Below are 17,900 nucleotides of genomic sequence, written 5' to 3'. Positions count from 1 at the left end.
ATTTGGAAACGGTCAAGTGGGATATTTTACCCACACCGTCGTATTCACCGGACATTGCTCCTTCTGTAAACCTCATTTATCATTTTTATCACAAAATTATTTTATTTATTACATATTTATATACTTTTAGTGAATTCTATAATTTAATAACAACAAATGTCATACTTTTTACTTTGATTGCATTATATGCTTCTGTAGACTGATTCGTTCGCAAATAAGTGAAAATAAATAAGAATGCGAATAGCTTATCATAATATTTATGATTTCTTGATATTAAATTTAATTTGGATATATCAATTACATTTTAAAAATATTTAATTTGCATTTTTAAATATGTAAATTTATGTTTCATATAATATTTAAACATATATTTGTTGTTAAAAATGCATATAACATTCAAATTTGAAGCAATAAAATAATAATCTTTACAACCATACATTTATCGACGAAATAAAATTGGGCGGTGATACACGACATTCATGTGAGCGGGGCTACCCGAAATGCAATTTTTTTGTAAATTTGTAATTACTCGAACAATTTTTCACATATAAACATAGTTCTTTGTGCAAATTAAACTTATGTCTACACACTTTTATGCTGCATGTATAGAAAAAATTATTTTTTTAGTATTAAAATGAAGTTTAATCGAAACATTCAACTAATTTTTCTTAATTTCATGACTACTGTATTCAACATATTTTCAAAACTATTGTTTACCATGTTACCAGCTGCATAAATACTTGAAACTTGAAAATAATCTTTTTTTAATATGACAATTAATGTCCGATGACCCATTGGCTTGAAAAAATATTCTATACATATGAAATTGACAGTGGGCGGGGGTACCCGACACTCCCCTATAAGATTTATAAGTAGATATTTAGATTACTCAGTAGTAGAAAATTAGAAATGTTTAATTTGTGGCTTCACAAAAGGTTGTCGGAAAAAAAGTTGTTTTTAGTTACAATGCGCTTTTAGTGCTGAAGAGTTTTCTATTGCATTAAAAATAAAAACGGAATGTTAAACTTTGAAATCGTTTAAAATCTTTCCTTCACGCATCGTTCTTAAAGTTAATGAAAACTTGAAAAAAAATCAAACAGTACTTTATGCTATATTCTTATACCAGATGAAACATGAAAATTAGCAGTGCAATGTGTAATGTAATTTTCAATACATAAAATAAGTACTATTTAAAACTATTTTCCAGTCCTCAACTAAGAACTAAATTGTTCGTATGGGTAAAAATTAACAATTTTCATTTTTATTGTTTAATTTTTATTTATGGTAAATGCTTGAATAATTCGACAAAATTTAATTTAAGACTACAAATTCAAGTCTTAAAAAGTTTAATTAAGTAAAGATTTGATTTCTTCGTACATTTTCGGAGAAATTTCATGCGGTTTATGAATTTGTTCTTTTTTATGAAGAGTCCTTGTTTCAAAAACTTCGCCACCGATTTTAAATTTTTTTAGATTATTGTTCGAAACATTTTTACTAGTAATAGTTTTTTAAACTTTTGATTTTTATTTATACTCGTAAATAATTTTTTGAGACAAAATTCAATTTTAAATTTCGATTTAAAATATAAAATTTAAATCATCTATAAAGGAATTTAGAAAAGCACAAAGAAAACAAGTTAGAAATATTAATTCAAATTATTAGTTTTTTCAGAAAAACAACCGCAATAGTTTTTGCTTTAAAATAGATTACCGGCATAGAAAGTCTGTTATTCTTAAAAGGTTTAAATATTTAAAAAAAAATTAAAAATATTTCATTCATTATAGATATGTTTTAAATTAAAAGAAAACAAACAATTTTAATTGTCAAGTTAATCCACTTTTAACTGATCACCACCACTGTCATTTGGCAAAATTTTACTGTAATTTTAGTTTTTAGAGAAATTTTGATTGTAATAATTTTATTTTTATCTCCGTATACCCCCCTGGGGTGGGTCGGAGTTCAACCTATCTTATTAAAAGAAAACAATCACATATTTCTTATACCTCTTTTATGTGAAGATAGTCTTTAATGCCGAATGAAATGGCACAACCGTGAACTGGTGAATCGTCGTCTAAACCACCGTCATAAGCGACGTTGGTCCGAACAGCAAAAGCCACCGGCTTCGTCTGAAATACAGAAAAAAATATTTCAAATTAAAATTTGAAAATGAAATTACAATGTGTATAAATGCAAAAAAAAATACATTTATGTTTGATTACAAACAGTCGTTATTTGTTAGATTAGGCTGCAAAATATTTTAGGCTAGAAAAATCTTTTTACGTTACTTATTTTTCCTTTTTATAAGAAACAGATTTCATTAGAATAAAGAAATATCACTATAATTGAAAAAAAATTTAATTATAAAAGTTTCTTGTACGGTAAAAAAATAAATAAAAAATTGCACCAAGTTAGAGTTTTAAAATTATATATTATTAGAAATACATATTACATTAATTATTGTAGTTTATTCACTGATCAAAACAATTAGAGGATATTGAGATTGTGTATTGATGTTACACCTGGAGATTTTTTTGAATGATAGATACATTATCAACAGACGTGTAGGCTATATGCGATAAAAATGATATTTGTTTTGCAGAAAAAAAAGCGTTTTATTGAGCATTTGGGTACAAAAGGAAAAAAACAAAATTTGTGTATGACAAAAAAAATTACAAAAAGGCGTTTCCTTAAAGGAAAATCGTTTTTAGAAGGGGGTACGATTTCCCCGGGTGGCCAGCAACGTTGAACACCTTTGACACATCGAGTCAGTGAGGTTACTAATGAGAGACAGGGGTATTCTGTCTCACTCCTCTAGAAGAGCTCTTTCCAGTTCTTAAAGAGTTTGAGGGTGTGGTTAGTATCCAGAAATTAGTTTGCCTAGAATGTTTCAAACATACTCGATTGGGTCCATGTCCGGAGAACACGCTGGCCAATCCATTCGTATGATTCCCTCCTCCAAAAGGAAATCATTCACCAAGTAAGCACGATGTGGCCTCCTCGTGTAATTTTTTTCATATCTCCTAACAAGCAAGAGACTTACGTTTTTTTTTGTTTTGTTTTTCTAGAAAAATACGGAAATCGTGATTTCAAGTTGTCCCTCATTCTACTTTTCAGTTTTCATGGGATTTAGTTTTTTGCACCGTCAGTTATGTTTGGTGAAATATTTTCGATTTTGGCTTTCGTGTCTTTAAACTCTGCATTTTATACCACCCATGCAATTCTTCTGAAGCTAGCTAGAGTGTTGCTAAAGAAATGATTTATTATTACAGTGTTTTTTTGTGTCGTTAAACCGCCGACTCAATATTGGGTTTACGACTCCTAATGTTCAACTCCGTAGCCGTGTAATTTTGAACCAATCTAGAAGACAAGGAAATTCCTGGATCAGCACCCCTAGAGGTATTGATTTGTTTTGGAAACATGGAGTACTTAATGACTCCACAGATTTAACGTGCATCAGTCACCATTTACTACACGGGGAGTCTTCGGCCAGCGGGAATCGCACCCACGAACTCTTGGACATGGGCCTAGTGCCCTACCAACCAGGCTATCCCGGCCCCTATTACAGTGGTTTAAAAAAATTTAAACTAAACAATTGGTTTCAATAATTGGCTAATGCACAATTTTAATCTATGACAATAACTGACATGTTGATAGTTATTCGAACAGGAAGAAGCCCCACAAATATCTTGAGTTTGTAGCCTACTGGAAAACTGTTAATCACAACCATTTTATTTTAGAGCATTATTTTAATTTATATGGACGAATTCAAGCATTTTGTCCCAATGAATGAGCCGAAAAAATTTAAGCAAAAAATGATCTAATATCAATCATACCGAGAAAAATTGTTCAAACAATTCTAATCGTATTAACAAATCAGGCCTCTAAAAACTAAGAGAGCAATCACACAGCAAGTGATTGCTTTAGACACGCATGCGAAAAATTTAGAAACTACATATAAGAATTACTCACGCATGCGCAATTCGCTTTGATGCAAATCGCATGCAGTAGGAATGCTCCATTAGGGGTGAAAATTTACCTTCACGTCTAAATTCATAAGTGTAAATGAGATCTAGTTTGCCCGCGACGCGTCATACACAGACACTGAAACAAATTCTTGAATTATATTTAAAATACTTTTTTCTTGGAATATTCTTAACAGCACAGAGCTTCTCGCTTCTATATTGCCTCCAGCAGTGTAATACATATGCATTCTAACAAAACCTATTTTTAAAATCTATTTGTTTAAAAATTTCTCCAGTGTAATTTTGAAATTTAGGTTGCGTTTTCAAAACAGGATAATGAATATTCAACTTCTTAAAATCTTTGAAATTCATAATACTAACTTTACTTCCAAATCGCATTTAAACTTATGACACTTAATATTATTCAAATCGATGTAAACCAAACGTCTTTCATCGTAATCAAAAGAACAGTTACAGCAAATGTAATTTGATTTAGATTTGAATAATCATTTTCTTTTATTCAAATGACGAATATTGGAACCTCCGTTTTCTCCTTTCGTTTCATTCCCAAGATGTTCAGATATAATAAAATAAATTTAAGAACATACCTTGTTGGGACCAAATTAGCATTTCAATTTATTTTTAATCTTATATTCTACTGTTTTATGATTTCATGTACCGCAATGTACACATAATTAATCAATTCCAAGCTTTAAAAAAATACTGAGCTTTTTTTTTGGTTATCTTTAGATCTGTAGTTTCGATTTTGCAAAGCATTAGAATGTCCAAACGTTTAAATTTTTGTCTATCAAAGTTAAAAATTCAATTAATACTGCTAAGAGAAGAACTTTTGTAATGTCCATTATTTTCGATTTTTTATGCTGCAATTTACAAAGCTTTTACTTAAGCTTTACGATATTGACATAATATTTTGTTTTGTGTAACACAATCCATAATATATATATTTTGTTAAATGTAACATAATCTATGACCCATAATTACCTATGAGACAAGAGTGTGCAAAAGAATTTTTCTTTCACTGCGTTTTAGGATTTAATCTTTGTTTGGTGGTGTACGCATACAGCATGTTTAGTAATCCCCACTCTTAAAATATAGTTTTAGTCAAGAGAGAAAAGAAAATCGAATGGACTCTGAGGATAGTGAAATAATATTCAAACGAGGAAAATAAAAGAAAAATATATTTAAAAATGGCAAAACATGAAAGATGGTAAAATACGATGAGAGCGAGATTAAAAACATGAAACCATATGCGAATATGCTATTTGCAATTGCTGTGAGTTTTCTGCAGTTTCTCATGACTTTTAGGACAAGTTAAGCCTATCTAAAGCCAGAGCAGTCTATGCTTATGCTGAGAATGACGCAAAACGTCAATATTGGAGAAAGTCACAGTTTTGTAAAGATGAAAAGCTTCGGTGGTCCAATTCTTTTCGAATTTTGTACCCGGGTAGCATCGACGACAGTGCTGACGTGAAATATCCTCAGTGTTAGACGAATCATGCTTCGCCGTCAAGCTAACCGTGGGAGGTTTTCCTTTTCATGTAACGCCAATGCGGGTTGTTGTTGTTGTAGTTCATTTGCGTCCCACTAGAGCTGCTCAATGGGCTATTGGCGACGGTCTGGGAAACATCCCTGAGGATGATCCGAAAACATGCCATCCCAATTTTGATCCTCTGTGGAGGGGATGGAACTCCCGCTTCGGTAGCCCAACGACCTGCACGTGAAGTCGAGCACTTTACGGTAGCACAGCTTAACGAGGACTAATACCGCACACCCTCGGTCCCTACGCAGACTGATCCAAGTGGGTCAACCACCCGCACACTGACCGCAGCCACTGATGCTTGACTTCGGTGATCTGCTCAGAACCGTGTCTTAACGATCAGTCCACTGCGGGACGCCAATGCGGGTTAGTTTCATTGAAAAGTCCTCCAAATTTCTCCCTATACTTAATCCAGGAATTCTCTTGTCTTTTAGATTGAGTTCAAAATTACAGGGATACGGAGTTGAGCATTAGTGGCCACGAACTCACTATTGAGTCGACTGTCCAACGACGGTTTTAAAATGAAATACTTAAACGTTTACCCCATTGCTACATTATCTGCGCTCTTAAAATTTTACAAAATATGAGAATACAGAAGTGAATTTGATAATTTTCATTTAAGCAGAAAAACGTCGCCAAATTGGCGATTTTTAAAAAATTAAATAACTGTTGTTTCTAATGTCATTTGCCACACGGGCAAGCCTGCTTGGGGAAACCAATCAAATTTAAAGCACAGTGTGCGTTTCTTGTTTTTTCAGTGGAGCCAACCTATAGCCAAGAATTCGTCTTCAGCCACACACACGTCACAGCCAGTTTTATAGGGTGGACCCATTCATACATCCATTCATTCATCCACAGATCGTAATTTTGACCTGAATCATATAACCCCCAGAGGTATTGATTTGTTATGGGAACATGGAGGACTTTGCGACTCGACAGATTTAACGTGCATCAGTCACCATTTACTACACAGGGAGTCTTTGGCCGGTGGGTTTCGAACTTACGAGCTCTCGGACATGGGCCCAACGCCCTACCGATCAGGCTAACCCTGCCCTTAATAACTTTTAAAATGTTTAAGTAATTTTTCCGTTCTAAAGCTAAGATGATTCCTCACGGCAAGACGATATATATAGTTAAAATAACCGCTTTGCCACAAGTGTATGGTACATAAACTAAGACTTTTTTTTATCCCTTGGCGACAGAGTTTCGAAAAACCTTATTAAGGGGGGGGGGGGGTATTGCGAGAAACTTCAGGCTAAATGGGAATGTGAAAGGTATACCCTGGCCTTTTCCAGTTGAGCCAGTGCTTGCCGTTCCGTCTCCCTGCGTAGCGCCTCTCGTTCTTCATCCAGAGAGAGATCTGAAGAAGGCTGGCTATAATTCGAGTCCGCCGACCCCTACAATATAATAAATACATCGATAAAAAATACATCGATAAAAAATACACAGATAATAAATACACAAATAAATGTATAGATAACAAAAACATAAATACAGTAAAATAAATACAATCAATACAAATGACTTTAAACCTTTAAAATTAATTTTCGAAACACTGCATCTGCGTGCGAGCTTTGCGAAAGATATTTTTTTAAAGGGTAGACCTTAAGTGATTAAAATGATCTAAATTGTTAAGTAAAAAAATCAGATGAATACTAATGATTTGACAGAGCAGTGATGGCGCAGGGGATAGACCGTTCGCCTTCCAATGAGGGCAACGGGTTCGAATCCTGGCGATGGAGAGTCGATACGAATTCCTCATCCGCCTTTCATCAACCACAGTGTTGACGTAAAATATCCTCAGTGATAGCCGCATCGTGGGTTAGAGTCTCCTTGCCGTCAGCCTTATAGTGGGAGGTTTTCGTGGTTTTCTTCTCCATGAAACGTAAAAGCCGGATAGTTTCATTAAAACGTCCTCAACAAGGACAAATTTCTCCCGTTACTTGATCCAGGAGTTCATTTGTCTTCTGGTTTAGGTTCAAAATTACAAGGCGATGGAGTTGGACATCAGTAGTCGTAAACCCAAAAATTGGGTCGACTGTTCTACGACGGTTATAAAATAAGGTATAAAATGATTTGACAGAAATTCTAATTATTAATAAACTTTAACTTTGATTTATATTTTGTGTTGCTCCTAAGCAATAGAACTTATTGCGAGCGATGCATTGGCATTTTGATGTGAGGTAGCAACCGCTCATTTGTTCACTATTTTTTACGTCATAATTTTCTTGTAATTTAATAAGACAAAAAGCATTTAAGTTGCTTAAACAATTGACGTTTTAAGATAGTTTGAAAAATAGACATTTTGAGGTTGTTGAGACTAATTCAAAGCTCTTTTGTCAAAAGAAATGTCATTACACATACAGTTCGAGTATTTTAAACTAGAAGCTTTAATTCGAAAATACAAACTTACTGAAATTTATGAAATCGAATAAATGCTTTAAACATTTCTTCCAAAAATGTAACAATATTTTATAAATCAAAAACTTCTTAATTTTTTTTATAAGCCCACATAATGGCAGCGAAGAAATAATTTTTTCAAACATAAACAAATTAAATTGTATCTCAAATGCTTTTTATTAAAAAAAATTTTGCGTAGCATGAAAAGCGCTGCGAAAAATAAGGGGAGGAATTTTTTTAAAAACTGTTACAAATTCACAAAATGGCATGAGTGATATTTAGATGGAGAAACAGTTTTCGAAAACGGTGCTAATAAATAAAAGGTAAGTTTATTTAAATTCTTAAGTGATATCTTTTATGAAAAAGTAAAAACTCCCCCTCAAGTTTCACAGAGATAATAAACAAGGTGATAATAAAACAACTCCGCCAATATACGATTTCCTGGTGAGAATACTATTGGCGAGAACGGAATAAAATTTTATGTAAAGATGTTATAAGGTATTCACCCTAGAATAGTATAAAAAACGGTAACCAGTTCTTACGATCGCAGTTACAGTGACAAAATTTCGAAGTTTTCACAAGATAATTTCTTATTTTTCCCCTCCCGAAATGTGATTCTTACAGTAAAAAACTTCTAAGCCTGATGTGAGCGCTATTCTACATATCGCTTATTACATCTCAGTCTAGCGTCGCTATTATTCGGGTTAAATAGTTAACTCCAACTTTATTTTGGTTAGATTACATTTTTAATTTCACTATTGGGTTATTGCCAACTTGGTCATCAGAATAAGCGTTGCTGTTTCATTTATGGCAACTCCAAAATAAAGCTCCTAAATAATTCGATATTTTCCTTTTACTTCGCATATCAGATAACATGCATTTCTATTTTTATATAATTTATTTGTTTTGCTTTGATATGAAATGCATTTTATCCGGATTACAATTTGTTTATGTTTTACTTTTGGCGCAATTTTATTTGACTGGGCATTGCACGCAAACAAACACATTATTTGCCGCCAAAAAATTGCCAATTTTCGCAAAGGGCATCACTTAACTGTCTGATAACAAACCAATCGGCGAATTGCTTCGTTTCATCTCAGTCTAGCTGCGCTATTATTCGTGATATAAATTTGGCTCTAACTCCATTTTAGTGAGACTATATTGTGAAATATCCAGTGAGTTATTGAAAAGTTGGTCACCAGGATGAGCGACGGTGTTTTATTTATTTCAACCCGGAATGAAAACTTTTAAATAAGTCAATATTTTCTTTTTACTTCGCATCAGATGACACGCATTTCCATTTTTACGTTATTTCTTTGTTCCATTTTAATATAAAATGCATTTTATCCGGATTATAATTTGTTTACGTTTTTCTTTCATTGCCATTTTATTTTCTTGAGTATGGCACGTACAAAAGATGCCAATATCCACCAAGTATATCTATGTATATTTTACTTTCATTTTAAGCTTTTTTCTTATTTTTTACAGTGAGGATATTTTTTGATGCAAGGGTTACCATTTTAAAATTTCGAATATTTGTCATTATAAACATATCCATAAGAGCTGGATAATCTTCTTTTAAACACTATTCTTAAGCGCATGCCCTTAAGAAATTCGATTCCGTTTTCTAACTGCTTGCCTGGGCGTCGTATGTATGCAGTTATTTTGTAATCACCCTGTACATTTTTCCAATAATTCATGCATGCATTCCAGATATTATTGTAGTTATTATTCAAATGAAATACGCGGATGAAAAATATTTATTAGTTGAAATACAACTTTACTTATAGTTACTTAATTGTGACGTAATTACAGTATTTAATATTCAAATGAAATACGCGAATGAAAAATATTTATTTGTTGAAATACAACTTTACTTAAAATTACTTAATTCTAACGTAATTACGGTCATGTAACTTATTATATATCACTATTTTATTTTGATTTCACCCGTTGTTAAGCTAAATAAGGTTGATAAGAAAATACTCCTTATAATTAAATATTAGAAGAAAAGAATTACAAAGAATTAAAAAAAAAAAAACTAAAATCGACTTCAATAGGAGCTAAAAGATATGTTGGAATTATTACTTTTGATTATTTATATGATTACCAAAGCTTATATTAACGCTCTACATAATTATTACGGTATCTTTGTATTTCAACTTTCATTTTTTTTCTTTTCCTTTTCTTTAGCATATACTTATTGTTTGTCTCTTGTGTACCTATTATTTATTTTATTTGTCTCTTGTGTCGGAGAGCTAGGTCAAATTTCTTATGACTCCAGAATCATCTGAGCTAGGATTCTGAAATTTGGGCATCGACAACAAGGAGCAATTTTAGTCCCCAATCCTAAAATCATTTAAAAATTTAACTTAGATCGGTTAGGAAGGATGATTTAAAAATGAGTTTTTCGCATTAGTTTAAGATTATCCATTGTTATAAATAAAACTATCGATGATTCTGTTTAGGACTTTATTGCACAATCTTTATTGTTTAATTATTTTCTTCAAGCTCATTATAAACGTAGATAGCGTAGGTAAGTCATCGAATAAATAGTTCTAAAGTTATCAGAAACCATATGTTGAATTTATTTACAGTTCGCTTTTTAAAACGTGCTTTAATAAAAATGAAAAGTTTAAAATCAATGGTAATTAAAGTAAGGAAAAATAATATTATTTACTAAAAAGCAAATGCAAAGTTATTAAAAAAAGTAAAATTTTGGCCAAAAAATATTTCAAGTAAGAAAAGGTAAGGTAAAACCTATTTTTTTCAACTTTAAATTTTATACTAACACTAGACCATTTTATCCATACAAACGGCCATTTTTAATATTATAATGTAACAGAAGTGTAAATTTTTTCTTCTTTTTTGAAAGGAAATGTTATGTTGCTATTTTATTTTAACAATAAGTTTTATACAAATCTGAGAAAAAAATAATGTTTTATCTAAAATTTTCAGAAAGTTAGAAGTTTTTTTTTGTTTCAAATTAACAATTAAACAATTTCTTCAACCCATTTTCATTTTCATAAAATTGTTTCCATCTCTAGTATCGCTATATGAAATAAGGAGTAAAAACTGGCTAGCTATTGCTGCAAATCATTGCTATTGCTGCAAAGGAATCAAATTGAATGACATAGTTTTCTGTTTCATACATCTAGAAGACTTAACTATTATTAAGGTTTAATAAATAAATGATGTATACTTAATACAATATATAGATTGAACAATTTACTTATTTATCAATATACGTATGTATCAGAGTACAAATTTAGAGATTTTCTTAAAATTTTACTTATCGATTAGACAGGTAATGATGTTTACATTTGTCAATGTATGAAATATAAACGTAGAACAATATATCAATTTAACAATTAAACATAATTACCAAATTACATTTTTCGTTTAAGTTAAGCAATATTCAAATGATATAACCTGTAAATAAGCAATAATCTGTGCATTTATAAAAAATATGCTGGCATGTCAGTGATTCAATAAGCTTTTTTTTTCCTTCCAAAATAGTACTTAATTTCTCTATAAAACCAATTTAAAAATAAATTTTTTTAAAAATACATAAAATCTAATGCCAATCTTATTTGAGCATTTTATTAAAAAAAATCGGAATTTTTTATCTGAATTATCATTGGGGGCTTTGTTCATCAATACTGTGAAGCGTACAAAAAAAAATAGTCTATTTTGTCTATTCTTAACATTTTCTTTTGAATAAAATATATTTGCCACTTTTGAAAGTTGGAAAAAATTTAAAAATGAAAAAAAAATTCTCTATAATGACGATGAAGTTTGTGATTTAAAATCAACGAAGTTTATTTCTTTGAATAATTACCTATTCCGCAAAATTTGCAGCTCATGATGTCTTAGATAAATAATTTCTCGGCATGGTTAGCGTACAATTTTTTTTCAAATCTATTTTGAAGTTTCATAAAGAAAGTATTTTAGTCAGATATAAACAGTTTTTGAAAATTAAAAGTAGATATTTTAAAGGATGAAATGAAATATTATGCATTTTTGACCCTCAATGATTTCTTTCCAATTTCATGGTGCTGGAGGAATCATCACTATCGCGAATTAAAATCGCTTCTTTAATCTTCATTAAGTTTCAGTTTTTAAATAGCACATATTCTAATTTACAGTTTCGGCAGGATTTGACATTCAATAATTTTTCTTTACGATGAACAGATAGAAAATATTCCATATATATTACGCAAATAAATTCTTAAAAAAAAAAAAAATAAATAAACTGCCCCTTATAATATCGATGAAGTCTGATTCGACAATTCTTCAAATAATTACCTATTCCTCAAAATGTATCGTTTGTGATGTCACTAATTATTAATTTCTTGGTTATTTCAGCACTAAGTTTTATTCGAATATATCTTAAAGTAGGGGTGCACAATCTTTTTGAGCGAAGGGCCACTTGCACAGTAGGTGGATTAATGATTGGCCGCATGCATATTTAGTCATTTTAGCGGCAAATATCATAATTTTTATAGAAACAGTAGTGTTCTAAGTACTAAATATTTGTATCAATAAACTTAAGAACATATTTGAGGAAAATTGAATACTCTTAATTATTTGAATTTATTTAAAACCAAAAAAAACATGCTTTTTTTTTTAAATTACTTTTTCCATTTATCACAATAATTAATTTATCAAACATATATATATATATAAATATAGAGAGGGTGGTATAAATTCTAACCAAAAAGAAGGTTGCAGAATGAAAGTGCAAAAAATGTGTGCATTTTATAGAGTAATATAAATTTGAATTAAATATTTTAATTAAAAAATGTATAATGTTAATGAAAATTTGAAATGTTAAAAGAAATATTTTTATNATATATATTAATATATATATATTACAAAATGAAAGTACAAAAAAATATACGCATTTTATAGAATAATATAAATGTGAATTAAATATTTTAATTAAGGAAAATTTATGATTAGACAAAAACCAAATTAAAAGAATTTTTTTTTATTACATTCAGAAAATCCTGCGGGCCGCACATCAACAGTAGGTGGGCCGCATGTGGCCCACTAGCCATAGGTTGTGCACCCCTATCTTAAAGTTTCACAAAGAAAGTATTTTAGTCAAATCTTAAATAGTTTTTAAAAATGAAAAGTATATATTTTAAGGGAATAAATGGAAGTTGTCCATCCACAGTAAGATCACGATTGACCACAGGAGATTTCTTCGACGACGGTGCCGAAGAATCTTCACTGGCGCGAATTATGATATTTCCTTTTATCTTCAGTTTTTATTTAACACGTATTCTAATTTACAGATTCGCCACGATTTGGCCTTTTATCGTTTATTTTTTACGATGGACGTACAGTAAATATCCCATGTATATCACGATAAATAAATTTTTTTAAAAACTCACGTAGTGTTAATTTAACATGGTTAATTCTCCAATTAATTATTGTAAATACTCCCTCGGATTACAATGAAGGGCATAGTAAAATTATTTATGATACGAACTAAACTCTGTGAGAAAATCACGGTAAAAAAAAAATGATCTTTGTCCACGTTCTTGGAGCGCCATAATTATATTTGCGACTTAGCACTGAAAAGTTCAAAGAAAAATAAAATAATTCCCATTATTCTGAAGGGAAAGAACAAATTAAAGGATTTATAAGCCGGGTAAGAAATTTCTTGCGAATAGAGAGAAACAAATTGTAACAAGCAACTAGAATTTAGCGATAAACAATCATGCTTTCCATAACATCATTATTACATTAGTCTAATGTAACACCATGCAGAAGAGATAAGTGAAATGTCATTGATTACAATGGTCAATTATTCTGTAACAAAAATTAAACAATGATTCCTGGTAATTAAATTGTATAATAATCGATGTTCATTATCTTGTAATCTCAGTTCAATATTATTAGTATAAACCATTACTAATTATAATATACAATTGCGTTTATAAATTATCGATTTCTTGTAATCAATAACAATAGAAAACACTCTGTCATGCACATACATTTACTAAAAATACTGTATTTACAAGCACATGCAGTGTATACATAAGTTTTAAATCGGTATAAGTATAAAAAAAATTAACGAGACATGATTGCAATTTTGGTTTTCATTTAAGAATATATAATAATGAGAATTCAATATACTTGATTATTGAAACATAAGACTGACATACTCAAACTTTGTGTTAGACAGAATTACTGAGGAAAGCTATGGCCGAATAGGATATGCATGATAAAAGAGGAATGAATAATGAAATTGGATATCCATTTACATAGAACCAGGTGTACTGGGGCTGAAATACCAAGCCCTCAAACATTTAGGCCTCATAAGGCACCTCTAAAGTTTATGAAATAAAATAAAATTTTGTAATTTTAAAAAAAATTATCAGATAGTTTCAAGCGCAATGTTTTATAATCCAAATCTTTGTTTAGAATCAATTAAAATGAATAAAATATTTTTGTTGCAAAAAAATTTCAGTGTGAAAAAATGACATTTGGCCATGCTCTTTTATACCCCTTACCCAATTTCCTAATTTCATCTATTTTCTTTTTTTTCAAAACTTCCTTTTGGGGTCACTGGCATGATCATTTTTACTCTTTTATTGTTTTCGCGTTTGCTTAACGTTTGGATTGCCCCTTCCCCTTAACTATTATTAAAAGATTTTACCTCGTTGGGTTTTCTTTTAAGTGTTCTTTACAACATAATTATGTTACATCTAAAATGTATTATTTCTTAAAATGTATTTGCTCCAATCTTAGATACGATATTTTATTTTTTATTTTTCCATGCTTTGTGATTTTTTTTATTTGATTGAACTTTATTCACATCACTTTAATTTTTGTGAAATAAGATCTGGATTAGGATTTTATATGGCTCTAAAAGACGGGTAATCTGACAAAATTAATAATATTACCCCAACACAATAGCGCGTGATAATATTGGTTGACATTTTGTCCTTAAAAATATTTACCGCGCGCTCCAAAACAATGATTAATAATTATAATTGAATATTGTTTGCTTTATTCAAATATTTTTTTTTCTAAATTTGCTCACAAATGTTAAAAATTATTTTTTCTGGTAAAAGCTAAACTAGTTGAGTAGATGTATTTTAAAGAAGGGAAGTTAAATGACTCTAGCGTTAGAAAGAACGAAAAATCATAGAATTTTTCCTAACAGGTAACAATAAATAAGAGCAGAACGTTGAAAATTATAAGTTTGAATTAGAATTAATCTGTATAAAACTTATCAGTTTCTCTTTTCTGAAGAACAAATTTATAGAAAATTGCTATATCCTGCCAATATTTTGCGCATAAATTAAAAACAAATAGTGCAAATTAGTAAAAACGTGAAGAAAACACTAACGTCAATCAAATAAGTTTGATATATTATGAATCATGTATTTAAAGTCAACTAAGTTGATTCCTTTCTTATTTGTATATAGTTTTCATAATAGTCAGAATAAATTTCTGTTCGATAATATGCTGGATAATGAATAAGCAAAAAATTTTTTCACGAAGAAAAAACTTTATTACACTTATACACAATTTAAAAAATAACATTTTGAATTTTATATTTCACCTAAGCTAATCGAGTTTAAGAGAACAGTTTTGTTGAATAAATTAAATCTTTGTTGTAGTGGCTGGGAGCAGATATGCTACTGGAAGTGCGAAAAAAGCTTTAGTAGCCGAGACATAGGACCTCAAAGGGTAAAAAAAAAGAATAAATTCTAATTATAGAAATTATTTTGAAAACTTTTTTTATTTTCTTTATTTATGCATACCTTATTTTTTTATGCTTATGAAAAATATCAAGCCATCATAACATATTAGTGTTTATAAATCGATTAATAACTAAAAACTCTTTTTTAAATTTTAAAAACAATTTCATCCAGAAATTTTATTGATCTCGGACTCTTCTAAGTTGGAAGTTTTGATATTATGAAGTAAGAGAGCTCCACTAATATGTCACGCATGTTTGTAAGAAATTTTTTGTTCTATTTTTTTTTCGCAAGGTGTATTACTCTTCCCCTCAGAGCGTTTCGAGTTTATTTTAAAGGATTAAGTTTTTTTTTCTGCTTTTCAAGAAATTAATGCATTTACATTTGTTTCTAAAATAATTAATAAAATCTTATACCATTCACTTAAGAAGTAAATATACTTAAATACCTTTTCTGAAATGAAAACTAGTAGCAAATACAAAAAAAATCACAATTCTTCTGCTTGAATAATATAAATCGTTTTTATTTTAAAGCCATTGTTTAGATTTATTAGGAGAAAACTACAATATGTAAATATTGCAGGACTAAATACATTAAATTTATAACAATGACCCCAATAAATCATAATTATAACTATTGCATATTTTTTTAAATAATCCCGCCAACACCCTTAGCAATAATATTGACATCACAGCGCTGAGAAAATAAAATTTTGTCTCAAAAATAACAAAATTATTTGTTTAATAATTAAAAACTAGTTATTATTGGATTCATTATCTACACTATCTTAACATATTCTAAAATTTGCAATTTATTGCCAGAGAAAAAATAGCCACAGAAAATCGTGGGAGGGAAAAGTAAATTAGAACAGGTCAATTTTTAGCTATGAAAACATATATCATGAATAAGATTAGCAAGTCTTCCTTTATCTTTTTCTAAGTTACGACAATTATTTTAATATTAAAACCTATTTGTAACAATAATATTCTTTTTATAATAAGTTTAAAATGGCTTTACACTCATTCAATTTCATTGTTATTTACTCCTTTATAGCCAATTGTCATGCCTAAGTGTCAGCATGAAACGCTCTCATTTCTCAGCCGACATGCAGACGGATGAGAGCAATTTCCCGATAACTTCCTGTCATCTAATATTTGTGACAGTATTCTGGAACGTATTAAAAACTATAATTTTTTGCAATTCCATAAGATCTGAGATCCATGCCCTGATTTAACTAATTGAAATGAGAGACATATGACTCACATGCACGTAGTTTTTGACTAAATAAACATCAGAGGAAAGGAACGGTTCTTTGAGATGAGCACGTGTTATTTGTTCATTTGTTGAGAGTTTTATTTTCGCTAGAGTGTTGTTTGTGTATTTGGGCGTGTAGTCCAGTTTATAATTGACAGTTAGAACTTGCAGAGGGCAATTTTTTCTGTTTTTACTGTTACAATGAAGCATCAAAATTGCTTAATAGAACTCAAAATCACAGCACTTGTGTAAAAAATGTATTTAATCAAAAAAAAAAAATTAGGTTAATAAAATATGTAAATAAAATATATGTACAAGATATGTTGTTTATCTTCTAAATGGTGTGTGCTTAAAGAACACGTTATATTTCAGATATTTCATGGATTTAAGCTTAACAGCAAAAAACCTCCTGGTCCAGGGCAGACATTTGCAAACAAGACTCCAGGTCTCAGCGATAAGTGCGCGTTTGCAACTCCTGTCGAGAAAGGATTAAGAATAACTCTTTCTGGAATACACCTATACAGTCTACAAAAGTTTTTAAAAAAACAATTGTTTAAAAATTAAGGTCCCTTAACAACTATTTATATGTTGCACATATACATCATATCAAACACAGACAAAAACTAAGAATTGTAATTGTTTATTAAAATTTCAAAACGGGTGAAACTCGCATTCAATAAAAGAGGAAGATCATTTGCCTAAAATCAATTTGGGCTTTACCTTTTAGAAGGCTCTGTTAGTATTTCCAAAATATTTTAACGAGATATTGAATCGCTTGCCTTAACCCAGGGCTAAAGAGAATAGAAGGGCTGGTTCACTCCTTTGAAGTATCTCTCGCCGCGCCGATCCTCCGACGTCACTCTAGTGACGTCACTTTGGCGCAAAGCTCGCACTTTTACTTCAAGAACGGAGCGTTTGGCCTTACTAGCTCTAACTAATATTGGATCATTTCTTTTTGCGAGATATTCTAAGACATTTGTTATTTTCTATAATGACTTTCCT

At 30.2% G+C, this 17,900-nt stretch overlaps 1 protein-coding gene across 4 annotated transcripts in view; it reads right to left on the bottom strand.

The window, feature by feature from the left end:
- Positions 1–17,900, bottom strand: part of LOC107452272 (Calcium channel protein beta subunit) — a 151,860-nt gene that overhangs the window by 16,472 nt on the left and 117,488 nt on the right. For all 4 annotated transcript variants that reach the window (XM_071183359.1, XM_043044163.2, XM_043044164.2 and 1 more), the window contains exons 2-3: positions 6,801–6,917; positions 2,004–2,126 (exon numbers count right to left, since the gene is read on the bottom strand). In XM_071183359.1, the coding sequence (XP_071039460.1) occupies positions 2,004–2,126; positions 6,801–6,917 (240 nt within the window). The remainder of the gene's footprint in view (positions 1–2,003; positions 2,127–6,800; positions 6,918–17,900) is intronic.

The sequence above is a fragment of the Parasteatoda tepidariorum genome, chromosome 7, assembly GCF_043381705.1.
Source record: "Parasteatoda tepidariorum isolate YZ-2023 chromosome 7, CAS_Ptep_4.0, whole genome shotgun sequence".
In the NCBI taxonomy this organism is placed as follows: Eukaryota; Metazoa; Arthropoda; class Arachnida; order Araneae; family Theridiidae; genus Parasteatoda; species Parasteatoda tepidariorum.
This window is presented reverse-complemented; position numbering and strand designations above follow the sequence as displayed.